Source organism: Octopus sinensis, linkage group LG13 (assembly GCF_006345805.1).
Source record: "Octopus sinensis linkage group LG13, ASM634580v1, whole genome shotgun sequence".
Taxonomy (NCBI): Eukaryota; Metazoa; Mollusca; class Cephalopoda; order Octopoda; family Octopodidae; genus Octopus; species Octopus sinensis.
The window spans coordinates 16,831,383-16,847,224 of record NC_043009.1 but is presented as its reverse complement, the minus strand read 5'-3'; the positions used below and the strand labels follow the sequence as shown (position 1 = coordinate 16,847,224).

Sequence of the window (15,842 nt, the reverse complement as noted above, 5' to 3'; positions counted from 1 at the left end):
ACCATACAGTTGTACCTATGGTCATTTATGTACATTTTTGCTATGAGTTAGACTATGAAGTGGAGGAAGTTTCTACAGCCTTCTCAGGTTGTGATAACATGTGACATAGAGAGGGGGAGGTAAATATGTTTATTGTTCAGTTTGAACTATTGAGTTATTTAAACAGATAAGCAGCACACAGTCAAGAAGTTTAAAGAATCGAAAATTGTTGTGGGAGTGGTGGAAGGAATACAGAGTGAGGGGGGAGGAGAAAATAAATGAGAATGGCTAATGTTTGAGAATAGTTTATAGTGAATGGGAAGAATACTTGAATACCTATGTGAGTGTGGATATGGAAAAGTTATTTGCCTAAGAGACAAGTAACTTTTCCATATCCACACTCACATAGTTGCATAGCCTTAAACCAAATATTGTATGTCTAGAAACTTATGTTAGATGTCTCTAAACTTCTAAGTTTAGAGACCATTGTAAGGTTGGTATATTGAAACAAAGTGTAGTTTCTTTCTCTCTCTCTCTCTTTCTTTCTTCTATCCTTCTAACTACCACGCCTTCTCTCTTGGGTCATTTAGTCCTTTTCCATGCCAGCATGGAAAAGGGAACATCAAATAAAGAAGATGACATGCAGAATATGTAGCAAGAATGTTCTGAAATGCTAATGGGTTTAGGAATGTTTTTATTTCAAATGTATAAAAAATGAATAAATAAAAAGGATTAATAAAGACACTCAATGAATTGTTAATAAAGAAGATTAACCTTGAACACAACCATGTCCTGAATAGAACATCTTTAACCCTTTAGTGTTCAGATTATTCAATCAAACATAATGCCTATTGATTCCCATTGATTTGAATTAATCATGCATTATCTCATATCTTCAAGATCTTGATGGTGTAATTACTTAATGTAGAATAACATTGTAGGGTAGGTGCGAGAGCCTGGATCTGGTCAGTTTGAACATAAAACAGATTAACTATTTTGGCCAGATATGGCCGGTTTAAATACTAAAGGGTTAAAAGAAAAACTATTCTCTATATACATATAATTTATTTTTTAACTTATTTTTTCCATTTTATTTCATCATCTTGATTTACCTTAGTCATATTTTGAAAATTAAAATAATTGTAAATTATTTTAGTATTTGAACTGGTCAGTAATATTTTAAATGGGGTAGGAATTTTACCCTAAATATTCTTCAAGTTGCTGAGTGGGAATAAAGAAACTAAATATCATATTAGAATTTTATCTTGATCTGATAAATACAATCCCCAAGTAGGTCTGCTGAAAAGTTACCTACCCTTAATACTGGCCAAATATTGCTACTTTTAGTAATTATCTATCGCCTTTAAAATGTTCTCCATTCTTAGCAGTGTGGTATAGCTTTGCTAAGAAATGGATGGTGTTAAATTTCTCTATCTCTGTAGAATCATCTCCCAATCTCTCTATCCACTCAGTCGAAGTTGACTCTCGGTCACTCGTTGGATCAGTGTCCTCCAGTCAGTTCTATCCTGGGCCGCTTCTTTCAGATTGGCTATGTCCATTCCGGTATCACTCTTGATGGTGTCAAGCCAGCGGGTTCTTGGTCAGCCTCTTCCTCTCTTGCCACTGACCATTCCGAGCATGATGTCCTTCTCCAGAATCATAGTTGACCAAATATGGGATTAATCAATATGTGTGATTTCTGAGTTGCAGAATTTGGAATATAACAATCTATTCAAAATGTGCATAAGCTGATTAAAGAATGTATAATTCTCTGTTCTTTTGTAATTTTTCTACAATACCATGTGACCATATTACAAAATTTATTTGGTGTCTGAATCTCAAATTTACAAACTAGATAGACAAATGGAAAGTAACTCATGGATTACAATGGCTTTCACTCAACAATTTAGTTGACCGAGTTTGATCTCAAAGGTGTGCTAAGAAAGTATTTGCCTGGATTTTTAATCTCTTTTTCTCCTTTGTATACACACACACACAAAACACATAATAACATATCCATAAATATCAACACCCTAATCTAGAGCTTTGATTCCCTAAATCTAACAGTTTTTTTTAAAAGAAATTCCTCTGGCAAAAGGAAATTGTGTCCATGGCCTTTGCAGCCCTTCCATAGAAGATGAAATCAATATCAGTAATGTTCCTTTTGAACAGTTACAAGTCAATAGCTCAAAGAAAATACTTAGTGAGAACATGTGGTACAGAACAACTAAGAGATAGGTATAGATAGGCAATTGGAAGCAAATGAATTTCAAAGAAGATCTGGAAATATGGTTACTAAATAAAACAGAATGGTTAACGTCATGTTTAAATTACAGTGTTCTGATAATACTGTAGTTATACTGTAGCATCCTGATCATCCATAGTCATGTTAAGCTATATATAATGATGATGATGGTAATTGTGGTGATAGTGAGGAGAGTAACTTTGGTGGCAGTAGTTGTAAGGCTAACAAAAACATAATTGCCACAGATAAAGATGAAGAAGGTTGAAAACTTCAGATGATATCAAGCAACAGATAGAATAGAACCTGTGACATGTGTAATACAAATCAAACTTTAGCCCCTTAGCATTTAAGCTGGCAATAATCTGGCTGAAATATTCTACCTGTTTTATGTTCAAACCAGCCGGATCAGGCCTCTCATACCTTCCCTACAATGTCATTCAAAAGATATACAGCCATATCATTTAAATATTGAGGTTACAAGATAATGCATGATTAATTCAAAACAATGTAAATAATATAAGAAATTGCATTTGACAGAGCAATCTAAATGCCAAAGGCTGAAACCATTTATATTCCATGTTAACAATATCGCTTGAATGAAAAGTCTTTTCAGCTACAAAGCACCTGACAATATACAACTTTCAGTATTCCATTTTGAATCTCTATCCAATCTATAGACATGTAATCGTCAATCCTCCACAGCTTTTGAAAATAAAATAGAATAAAAGTCTTATCTTAACCACTGACTTCACTAAGCAATGTTTTGCATCATTGTACCACCACCACACCACACCACACCGCACCACTACATCACCAGCCTAACATGAGACAAAACATGTAATACTGTCAGGTTTACAAGTGTCCAGAGACTTGTTATCATTGGTGAGATGAGGAAGGAGGGAGATTTAATTGAAAGCAAACATCTATTAGTGGGCTGTGGTGGTAGGCATTAATGGATTGTGGTAGTGGTTCTTAGGAAATGTTGTGGCTGTTGGTAGAGATTAGCATGGTGAGGAGTGACAAGTGAGTGGTATTTGAAGTAATGCTGAAGTATACTGCCGTGGTGGTCACAGTGTGGGTGTGTTTTGATGGTAGACATGGTAATGTAGATTTGATGTAGTTGTGCTGCAGATAAAAGACCAAAAAATGTAGTTGGTGAAGGGAATGTACAATAGGTAGTGTGCTGCTGGAGCTAATTTAGTGTACATATAGTATGGGAGTGATCTAGTGTGCTTGCAGTGTCATTGTAGTGGTCGAGGTGGCAGTGGTAGTAATTTCGCATAGATATGAAAAAAAGCAGCATTTGTTTTCCTGGTTGAGGACAAATGATTGAATTTGCAAATCAATCTAACCCTTCAAGTTCAACAGATTGAAACATCACTTGTGTTGTTCTGAGTCTCCCTTAAAGATGCTTGAGTCTCAGTAAGCCAGTATAAAAGTCTACCCAACTGTAAAGTTCAACCTTTTAAATAGTAGAGATACTATATAACTAATGAGAGGTTTCATTAGCTTGCATTGTTAATATGAGATTATCTCGTATTGATGTGAACTTAAGTACGTGGTAAATTCCTATAATAAATTATGACTAATTAGCATTAATACTAATAAATAAGACTTAATTCTAACTACATGTACTCAGAAAAACTTCAATCTTACCTGGTAGAAAAACCTTAACAAAATCCTTGGATCTCTTTCGAAGTTGACACCCATAGCTCTTGGCAGCTCTCACAAGAGCTAGTTCATCAGGACTCTCTGCTTCATAACGCATTATTCTATCAAAAGAATACTCAGAGCCAGCCACACTTGCTTCTCGTGATCTTGAGGAGCTCTGAAGGTCAATGATGCTGGACATTGTCTTTTGGCTTTCGGATTTCTTGAATGTTGGAGAATTTGGTTGACTGCCATTCAATGAGGCATCATAGTAAGAAGCAGGCATGAAACCTGCATCATTCAACTTTAAAAATAAAAGAATGAGGGAACATGAAGTAAGACCATGGAGAGAGGAACTTCAGTTTGATTCTTCATTACGGACATCTTTTTATTTATGTTGTACCCTGAATGTAGAGGACATGCAAAGACTAGAGAGGAATGAAGCTAGTACGCTCCACTAGATGTGCAATGTCAGTGTACATGTACCACTGAGTGCTGGTGTATTGAGAGAAGAGTTAAATTGAGAAGAAATCAGTGCAGTGTGCAAAAGACGAGGCTGCACTGATTTGGATCTGTGATGGTTGAAAACAGTTGTATAAAGAAGTACTGATTAGTTAAAGTGGAGGGAATTTTGCAAGAGGGAGACCCAGAAAGTGGAGGGAATTTTGCAAGAGGGAGACCCAGAAAGATAAGGGACAAAGTGCTAAAAGCTGATCTCACTGGGTCTTACAAAAGGTCATGATAAAATCTGAGATAACTGGTACCACCCACAGCAGAATTGATATCCTAAAAGCACCTTGGAAATTCTCATCTTGTTGTACCTACATTGATACCCCAGTTGGATAGTAAGGGAGAATAAGTTAGAAAGCAATATAAGAAGAGATGATGGTGAAGATGAGTCAGGAATGCTCTCAAGGGACCCTCTCTGACCTGTCAGCCTTTTCCTTAACATTTCATGCCCTAACATTCATCACTGCTCTATCACCTGAGAGCAGAATAGGTACATACTACATCCCCCAACTCTCTCAGTTGCCTTTCTTCCCACCCCGAACCCACTTCCATTTCCCAAAATCTTCCCTCACCTACTGTCTCACTTCCTTTCTGTGCCTTCTCCCTGTTATACTGTGTTCTTCATCGTTAACATCTTGCTTATCTGCTATTATCCTCAATGCCCTCACATATCTATTGCAACCCTGCCCCAAAACCTCTCCTCAATTTCTCTGTCATTTGTGAGTCACGGCTATCCTGCCCACTCACCCACTCCAAACCTTTGTATCACCTCACTTATTCTTACCACCCCCAACGAACCTTGAGAGCATTCTTGACTCATCTTCACCATCATCTTGTCTTATATTGCTTTCTTACTTATTCTCCCTTACTTTCCAACTGGGGTATCAATGTAGGTACAACAAGATCCCTATTTCTGTCCCTCTATACTTTTAAACTTTCAACTGGCACAAATCCACCCCACCTCAATACTACTCCCTCCTTCTCATTTGAGAGGTGTTTACCTTTTTCATCTTTTTTTGTCTTGCAAGGTACTTGGTGACCCTGTTTTTTATGTTGCCATATAAAAAGCACTGTTATTTATGCTATGAAAAAATCACCAGTGCTGGTGTCACGTAAAAAGCACCCAGTACACTCTGTAAAGTGGTTGGCATTAGGAAGGGCATCCAGCTGTAGGAACCATGCCAAAACAGACAATGGAATCTGGTACAGCTCCCAGCCTTGCCAGCTCCTGCCAAACCATCCAACCCATGCCAGCATGGAAAACAAACAGTAAATGATGATGATGATGATGATTGTATTGTTAGGATTTCTGGGAAGATGTGTTCATGATCACTAAGTCCAAGGCCAAATTCTTCAATGACCACTAGACCTGGATTCTCCAGATGGTCATCTAACTTCAGAAAGTGACTCATGAGCAACTTTACAGCGACTTCCCCCAAGATAATTGTTTCTCATGTAAAGCTACAAAGCTGCATGTGGAAAGATTCTCTTCAAAATGTAGGTCAAGATAAGTTTGTTTGTTTTTATTTTTAATGAAAGAATAACAGTTGGCCACAAATAAAGCCTCTCTTCTCTATGTTACTGATATTGTCCAAGTATGGGCTGATACTGCTTGGCACCAGTATTATCACAGGCATCAGAAAGCAAAGAGCTATGACAAATACTGCAAGGCATCCTGCCTGATACACTAAAAAGTCTACTAATCTATGACTTTGATGTATCAGATTGCCAGAAAATGATTGCAATTTGTTGAGCACTGTAAAACTGAGAGTTGCTCTGCAACTATGTCATCATCTAAGACCTGAGCCCCAGGAGGGTGACCTGAGGGTATCCTCAAAAACTCGTGAAGAATAGTTATGCTGATCAGTTCAAGAAACTGAGATTGGTATAGACTATGTGGAACACCCACCATCATATCTGATGCAAGTCTAAGTTATAGTGGACAAAAAAAACTATCATGCTATATAATACTATTATTATAACACCGTATTACTATTATAATATCATCTGTGTTCTACCATCAAACTACAGCATTACCATTCATTATACAAAACTGGATTCGGTTTTGATAAATACTCAGCACTGCTGTAACATAGCAGAAATTTACCTTATCTTCATGAGGGTGGTTTGAGACAACAACAGTATTGCAGATGGCTAGCAGTAAGAAGAACTCATGTACACATTGTATGTCTGCAGGGATGTCTCGCTGGGTACCAAAGCTGCTGCTATGTTGAGAAGCCAGCATATATAGCAGTTGGTGTTCAAGACCACTTTCTGTGAGGACCTGCCAAGAATTCAAAATAAATCAGACAAATTAAAATGGAAGAGATCGGATTTATTCAATAAAATCAAAAACTATATAAAAAAAAGAAAATAACAAGAGCACTCAGAGAGCGCAAACCTCCACCAAGGCAACACCAACGTCCTCTCAACGATTAGCCAGAGATGATTTTTAAAATGAGAATATCTGAAATAAACTCGACTGCTCTCACAAGTGAGAATACTAAAATGAACCTGACCACTCTGAAAAATTAAGTGAAAAAACTGGAAAAATAGTCCAGAATCCTTGGCCGGTACTTGATCGATCCCAATAGTAGTCATGGAATGTAAAGGTGGGTGTGCAGGCCATGTTTGTAATGCTGTGTGTGTGTGTGTGTCATCTGCAGTGGGAACAGGGGCAGTTTTCTCTATGAAGGCCTTTTCTCATCTATCCACTGATATAGTGTCTTTACGACCATTAAGGTCTATAGTGAAAAATGTTTCTGTGCATGAAAGAAAATAGAAAGGACCTGCATACAGTGCTGTTAAGAGAGGTTTAACAACATCATTGCACACAAAAATGTGAGTCCAAGAGGTAAAGCTTCCTTCAAGGCAGAGCTAGAAATGCAATTGTCAAGGAGGTAAGAGGTTTTAAACAGGAGCGATATATTCAAAATTGGTAAAGCTAAAAATTGTTGAGGATAAATTAAATTTATTATTATTACTGAATATGTTAGTGTTATTTAATTTCTGGACAGTTTCACTGCCGTTTGTTTTTGCAGTTTGATTTCTTTATCCATCAGTTTCTACTGAGATAGAGACGCGAGTTAACAGCAATGCTACTATAGCTTATGTGGAAATCAAGAGTGTGCTTTCAAGGGAGATAATCAGAGAAAGACTTGAAAGTGAACATAAGATTGTAATACTTCATGTAAAGTAAATATAACAAATAACCCAGAATCCTTGTCCAGAATTGATCCCAAAATCTAATCAGTTTGTGCCAGTCATGAGGCCAAACAACCCTGAAAGTTTCATCTGAATCCATCCAGCGGCTCTTGAGATATTTTGTCCATGGACAAACAAACAAACACAACTGAAAACAGTACCCCTGCCTTCGCTAAGACAGAGGTAATAATAATCCAAAAAGCAACAAAAAGTTAAAAACTATATAATATAATGATTTTTCAAATTCAGCAAAGGCAATTGTTGAAAGGTAGAGATTTATTCAACTATATTACACTTCAGTATAATATTGGTCCATAGGAAACCTGGACCAATGATGCTATTTTTCAGTTTGCAATATATATGAATCGATAAATACTTACTGAGCTGGTGCGACTCATATTTGAAAAAGATTGTCTAGCATTCTCTACAATATCCAGGTTTTCTTCAACTGAGAAAGTGAAAACAAAAATATTTTATTTAGTACCAATCTCATTTAAGGAGCCACTTATAACAGGAATTCACCCTTAAATTGTAAAGCAACCTTATCACAAAACCTTCATGCAAAATAGTTTACTTACTGGGTTTGTGGGGGAAATCAGTTCCTCTGATTGAGCAGCACATAAATACCATTTTATTCTCGGTCAGAGTTCCAGTCTTATCAGAAAATATGTAGTCTACTTGTCCCAAATCCTCAGCAATATTCAGTGCTCGGCATTCAAATGGTTTTCCTGTTCCTTCATGGTACAAATTCAAGTCCTGATTGATGAAGAACACATGACCCAGCTTCACAATCTCTATTGACACATAAAGTGGAAGTGGTATAACAGCCTGGAAAAGAAGAGACATACAAAGACATTGATAGCGCTAGTTACAAAGGAATGCACAGTGAGTAGTTGACAGTGGTGTGACAGACTACCAAGAAAGATATATAATCACTGGCAGCTGTATAACAGACTGCAAAGGAATATATTGTACATACAAAGAGTAGCTGCATAAAAGCTTAAAAAGATACAGAACATACAATGATAGTTGTGTAAAAGACTAGAAAGGAATTATATACACAGTAGCATATTATACTAGAGTGCACAGAAATATATATATATATATATATATATATATATATATATATATATATATCTTACTTTAGAGGAAAAATCAAAACCAAGGCAGAATGAGTGTCCCAAGTCATTTTAAATAATTTAATTAGGGTAAGGTAAATTTGAAGTCTTACAGCCATTTATGGGATAACCCAAGTAGCAGGTTAGCATATCCATGCACTGGGTATTCCATCATCAGAAACAAGGTATGACTATTTTAGACAGGGAAAATTTACAGTTTCTAGGGAGTAAAATACAATAATAAAGAGTAAAAGTAGTTGGAAGAATACAGGCAGGAGAATAATGTTTACGACTCATCTTTTATCTGGAGGATATGGATGTTGATTGGTACTTCTATGAAGGTACAGGATTTTAGTTAAAATCTCAGGTAAATTCAAGGAGTGCTTTAATTAAAACCTGTACCTGACATCTCATTTTAAAAGATATATTTACCAAAATTGCATCAAAATATCTTGAAATACTAAACAGTAAATTTATTCAATAAAATCGCCATTGGCTTCAATTATGGCCTCCAGATGACTTCAGAATCTCCTGCAACTCTTCTGGACAGTCTCCTTGTTTAAGTTGGTGAATGCTGTCATAATCCTTGCCTTCTGTTCATTTTTGGTGTTACAAGGAGTTTTGTTGGTCTCTCGCTCAACTGTGCCCCACACATAATAATCAAGGGAGTTACAGTCTGGGGAGTTAGGTGGCCAGGTAATGTGGTTGCAGAAATTGTCTGATAGCCATGACTGGGGTCCCCTGCTTGGCATGGTGCCGAGTCCTGTTGCCAGACATAGGGTCTTTCAGCAGCCACCCTCTTGACCCAGGGCAACACTACCTCCTCCAGGCACTTGACATAGGCCTCCGTGTTGAGTGTGAGGCTGTGTGGGAAGACGAATGGAGGCACGTTATCATCACTAAGTGATTGCTCCAAACATCATGCTGTTGGCTGGATGTTTGATTTTTATCACTCTTGGTACATATTTTAGGGACACAGCAAGCCAACTGGCAGAAATTTTTCTCGTCTGAGAAAAACCAAAGCATGTTCAGTTGGAAGGGATGCTTGAGTTTGTTCAAAAGCTTCGTAGCACAGTCTTTCCTCTTGTCCTTGATGGCTTAGGATATAAATTTGCCATTCTTTTCTTGTATGAGGAATACCTCATGTCTTCATGCACTACATGCCTGATAAGAAACTCAGACACTTCTATGTTCCTGGCAATGGACCCGATTGACTTGGAGGGATTGTTATCAATCCTGGCCTGGATCTCACCAACAAATTCAGGAGTTCTTTTCTAATCAGAATGATCAGAGTAAGTTTTCCAAGCTGCCATACTTCGTAATCATCATTAGACTCATCCAACTCTTTCTGAATCCTCTGCACTGTCCTCAGATTGACACCCAAAAACTCTGAAATGTTCGTATTGGAGTTACCAGTGCAAATGCCAAGCAGGACAGCATGTCGTTTCCAAATTTCTGGCAGAGTGAATTGCATCTTGGTGCTGTTTTTCTCACAGATGGTGCCCAACTGACCCTACCATACTGTGTAGTCAACAAAATCAAAAACAAACAATGCGCATGCATGAAATGAAAAATATAAAATGGCAACAATTTACCCATTGCACTCAGCATGTATGTGTATATATATATATATATATATATATATATATATAAATATATAGATACACCTTTATGTGATAGTCAACAAAGATACATACACTGAGAGTTACATAGCAGAACTTAATATTTATGCAGGGAAGAGAAGTGCTCATGGTCTTTAGGTGCTTTTGCAGACTGTTGAGATTGATTTACCTGGTGTTCAGTTGGAATTATAATATATCCAGGTCCATAAGGAAAATGTGTATTGGGAGGAAATTTTAGTGGGCTGCAGAACTGAAGAGGAATGTTTTGGATGGTGTGTAGTGAGTCAGATAAGCTAGTGCAATACGGTGTAGTAGCATAGTGCTACAGCTGCCAGTCAATCAGAGTTAAGGTGCAGCAATGTCAATAAACCAGTTCTCAGTTTAACCGAGAACAAAGTTTTGTCTTTAGAGAGTTAGTGACCAACTGGCAACCTGTTAACATATCTCACCACCTGCAGCTAAATTGAGAAATGTCAATGTTTATTTCTTCCAACAAACACGACATGTGGCCAACAGCAATCTCAAGCGAGAAGAGCTAACCATTATCCTCTTTCACAAAAATCAGCACGAAAGGCCTTTGTGTAACTTATATCAACATCATCACTTGATGTCCGCTTTCCATGCTGGTGTGGATTGGAAGGTTTGACTGAAAACTGGTAAGCCAAGGATCTGCATCAGGTTCTGATCTGATCTGGCAAGATTTCTACAGTTAGATGCCCTTCCTAATGCCAACCACTCTGTGAGTGTAGTGGGCCCATAAAAAATGACCTGACGGCAGCATCAACTATGACTAGGGTCTCACTTGGCTTAACAGGTCTACACATGCACAGTATATTACCAAAGGTTTTGGTCACCTGTCACTGCCTCCATGAGGCCCAATGCTCAAACTATGCTTGTTACATGCCACTGGCATGGGTGCCAGTAAGATGGCACTGGCGTTGGCCACGACTACAATTTTTCTTCGGGTCGACAGGTCTTCAAAAGCACAGCATATTGCCCAATGATTGAAGGTTGCTTTCAACAGTCCAGTTATGTGACACTAGCATCAACCACAACTATGATCTCATTTGGCTTGCCATTAGTGCCTCCTTGAAGCCTAATGCTCAAATGGTGCTTTTTACATACCACCAGCATAGATGCCAGTCATACAACACCAGCATCTGCCTCAACTGCAATTTCACTCGACAGGTCTTTACAAGCACAGTATATTGCCCAATGATTGAAGGGTGCTTTTAATGGGCCAGTCATGTGACACTGGCATCAGCCAAGACTACGACCTCACTTGGCTTGATGGGTCTTCTAAGCACAGCATATCTCCAAAGGTCTTGGTTGTTTGTCATTGCCTCTGGGAGGCCCAACATTTGAAGATCATGCTTCACCACCTCATCTCATGTCTTCCTGGGGGTCTACCTCTTCCACAGGTGCCCTCCTTCACACAGCTGTCCTCATCCATATGCATCATGTTACCATAGCAGCACAGTCGTCTCTCTTCCACACCACATCTGATGCTTCTTATGTCCAACTTTTCTCTCATGATGCTTATACTCTATTGTGCATGCACACTGACATTACATATCCAGTGGAGTATACTAGTCTCATTTCTTACAAGCCTACGTATGTCCTCGGCAGTCACAGCTCATGTTTCACTGCCATGTGGCATGGCTGTTCGCACACAGGCATCATACACTGCCTTTCACTCAGAGCGAAAGGCCCTTTGTTACCAGTAGAGGTAGGAGCTCTCTGAACTTTGCCCAGGCTATTCTTATTCTAGCAGCTATGCTCTCAGAGCATCCACCCCCTCTACTGACTTGGTCACCTAAATAATGGAAGTTATAGACTACTTCCAGATTTTATTCCCTGGTATGTGATGGAATCTATTTTCTGTACATTTTTGGTGTTTATTATACCTGTGCACCTTCCACACACAAAAACTATCTTCTCTGGGTACATCTTATGGAGTTTCTACCTATGCCTTTTCTACAGATTGAGCAGGGCTATCTACCTGAAGAGATTTGTGATTTGTCCACCTTCCTACTTACTAAGACTTTGGTTTTTGCTAGGTTAACTCTAAGGCTCTTCGATTCTAGACCTTGGTTCCACATCTGAAACTGATCCTTGGTGAACCCCTACTTGTACCCTGAATTCTTCACTGTACTAATTGCCAACCTTCACCTTACTGGTAGCATCCATGTGCATGGCTTGCACATCTCTCACCAACCACTCATCTATCCTTAGTTTCCGCAATGACCACCAAATAAGAGATCGGGGTACCCTGTCAAAGGTTTTCTTCCAAATCAACAAAAGCCAAGTACAGAGGTTTATCTTTGGCTAGGTATTTCTCCTGCAGCTGTCTTACAAGAAATACAGCATCAGTGGTGCTTCTCCTTGGCACAAATACAAACTGCATCTCATCTAAATTCTCTCCCTAATTAGTTGGTCTATGACACTCTCAGTGACTTTCATCACCTGATCCAACAATGTGATACCCCTGTCTATCTGTGGCTTCACCTTTACTTTTGTAGCAGTTGACTATGGTGCTGTTACACCAGTCATTGGGTATGACCCCTTCATATATCACCTGGTTAGTTATATGCCCAAATGGTTTTAATGCAAAAGCTAGTAATAAATCTTTCTGACTCACACGTACACCAACTTCACTCAGCTATTAGTCATCTCTTGTCCACATGTGATAGAATAAATCAAATTTACTTTTGTAGCGTCCTGTTGTTTTTCGCTAACGTGAAATTCCACCTTATTTATTTGTATAGGTTTCTCTAATTTTGTTTATTGAAACAGTTAAAATAAGGAAGAAATTCTGTGGTATATTAAAGTACAGTCAAAAATAATACATTTACTGATTTCTTGGTTTTTTTAAAAATTTCATTTCTCAAAACAAGTTCGTTGCACTTCTGCTGTGTTTGCAATGAGTTTTATTGAAACTGGTTTGAATTTTCTGTGTCGAAAGTTGCTAGGAGTGTTGCCAAGCATCTGTGTATGTTGTTTTAATGGTGCATGCGATGTATATGTATATGTGTTTGTGTTTGTGAGGATTCATTTGTATGTGTGTATTCTGAGCGAAGAATAAACTAGTGAAGAGTCAATGTGTGTGTGTTGTTTGAAAGTATTTCATGGGGCCCCAGAATTTGTTCATTGTTTTATAAATGAAATCATGAGGAGAAATCACCAATGAGGTTATATCTATAGGATCTTTTGACTTGCTAGAAGTAGCAGCAAAATAGTCATGGTAATATTGGTGGTGGTGGTGGTGGTGGTTTGGTGGCCTAGTTTATTAGCTAAAGATGAGTAATAGCAAGAATTATAAAAACACTTGGGGTGTGTGAAGAGATTTGAAAAAGGTTGACATATAACCTGCTAATCTGCAGATAGTAGCTTTTTTTTTTAATATATACATCAGATCATATAGAAGCTGAACTATGAACACAGTGAGCTTGTTGTTGCTCTCTGTTGTTGTTTTTATGGTGTAGACCTTTAAACTGTATTTCATTATCAACTGTGATGGCTACAAAGAAATGCCAAGTTTAAAAACAGTTTTATTTACTTCACTCCACTTCTAACTGAATAGTTTCACTGGCTTGTCTTATATTATCACTTCTCATCAATAATATGTAGTATGGGTTGGTTGTTTTAGCCATCTGTTACAATACAGATTATAGTCCCATGACTTCTTTTTTTGCAGGGAGTGTGAGTATTTCAGTTTGCTTTTTGGCTACAATAATTAAATAAGCGTTTATGGTGGCAGTTGAAAGGACCAGTATTTTCCTCTCCAATGAAAATTTCTTCCCTTTTTCATTATATGTCACTTAAAAGGGCTAGCTCAATTGAGGGTGTCTCCAGGCTCGGGTAATGTTTATAAAAGACATGAGTAACGCAACTTACATCATGATTGATTTAATTGATAAATTTGTCAGTAGTCTGGCTGGGGAGTGAGTGTAGCTGGTTGGAGTTAATTAAGCTTCATACATAATCATTTCTCTCATGTCTTTAAACTGTATATATATATATATATATTTAGATAAATTAACTGTCTCAAGATGTGAAAATGTTTGGCTTATGAGGTTGTGGGCTCAATTCTTAGACTGTTTAACATGTTGTGTCCTTGAGCAAGGCCTTTCATATCACATTGCTTGAGTTAACTCAGCTTTCTGTTGGCCAGATGATGGTGCAGCTCTTTCTCCCTCCAGCTGTCACATACTGGATGTGCTGCAGGGCCGAAGTGGGGATGGTGAAAGGGTATTTATGTCCGCTCATCTCTCTCTCTCTCTCTCGCTCACACACACACACACACACACACACACACAAAGGGTGTTTGGTTACACAAAGTGTTTGATTACTGAAAAAGATATGCAGAAAATTGTTAAATTTGGAACAATAATTAAAAGACATTACCTGGAAAATAATAATGTATTTGGAAAACTCAATTAAAGCTCTGAGGCCCAAGTTATATTGCGCGCTGTCTCCATATGGTACAAATGGTATAAGTTCAGGGTTGTCATATTTATTCAACCAAATCACAGAAGCTGGAACAAAAACCCATGCAAAAGAATAATTTTAAGGGCAACATTTTGCAAGTAATGAGGGTTATTATGGGATTTGTTCTCATTGTTTAGTGTTAGCTAATTTGGATGTCACTTATTAATAATGTTTATTTAATATTTTGAAGAAACAAGCATTTTTATTTTCCTAATAAGACCTAATTGCCATTACAAGACTATTTGAAGGTAGTCAGCAGACACTGGCTTCATTATATGATACAAATGAATCTTGAAACCCAATATTTAACAGTGTGTCATCGCTAATAATAGCCAATACTCCTAACTTTTAAAGCTTGGTTTTAATCATTTCCCTTTTCTGATATTGCTAATGTAATTTGTAACATCAGACTCGGAGCTTTACTATAGCTAGTTCCCTATCCCTCTGGCTTTAAATTTTATGAAGTCCAACATTTTATTACACTCCTACATAGTTGACACATTAAATACCAGGAGCATCAACTGATAGTTTTCTACCACTGTCACTATGTAATGTCCATAACCAAGATCCTAAACACTTGCTGGATCATACACTTAGTAAATCCAGATCATTAACGAACAGGGAGTTTGTAAACTTGCACAATTACATTCAAATGCCAATAAATTCTTGCTAGTAGATCAAACTTTAATACTTTCTTCGGTGGTTCTTTTTGGCAAGACTATTGACATAGGTAGATTTAAGCAGTTATATAACTCCTTACAAAGCTTGGACTTTTTTAATAAACCTCATTATTATTGAATTAAGACAATGTTTGTTAAATTGGCAGAAATCACATAAGATCAAACTAAATGTATTTGATTATTTAGTTTTATACTTGTACAACCTACTTTCAAGTTCTGTTCAAGGTAACTTCATTTATTACTTCTAGAGTCAATAAAATAATACTAGTGGTATACTTGGGTTGATTGGGTCAACTAAACTTCACCCATTAAATATTTGGATTTGTGCCGAACAAGAAATTTC

At 37.6% G+C, this 15,842-nt stretch overlaps 1 protein-coding gene across 2 annotated transcripts in view; it reads right to left on the bottom strand.

The window, feature by feature from the left end:
- Positions 1-15,842, bottom strand: part of LOC115218501 (probable phospholipid-transporting ATPase VB) — a 115,441-nt gene that overhangs the window by 31,380 nt on the left and 68,219 nt on the right. For both annotated transcript variants that reach the window (XM_029788359.2, XM_036508167.1), the window contains exons 6-10: positions 14,736-14,866; positions 8,167-8,416; positions 7,969-8,036; positions 6,492-6,668; positions 3,881-4,178 (exon numbers count right to left, since the gene is read on the bottom strand). In XM_029788359.2, the coding sequence (XP_029644219.1) occupies positions 3,881-4,178; positions 6,492-6,668; positions 7,969-8,036; positions 8,167-8,416; positions 14,736-14,866 (924 nt within the window). The remainder of the gene's footprint in view (positions 1-3,880; positions 4,179-6,491; positions 6,669-7,968; positions 8,037-8,166; positions 8,417-14,735; positions 14,867-15,842) is intronic.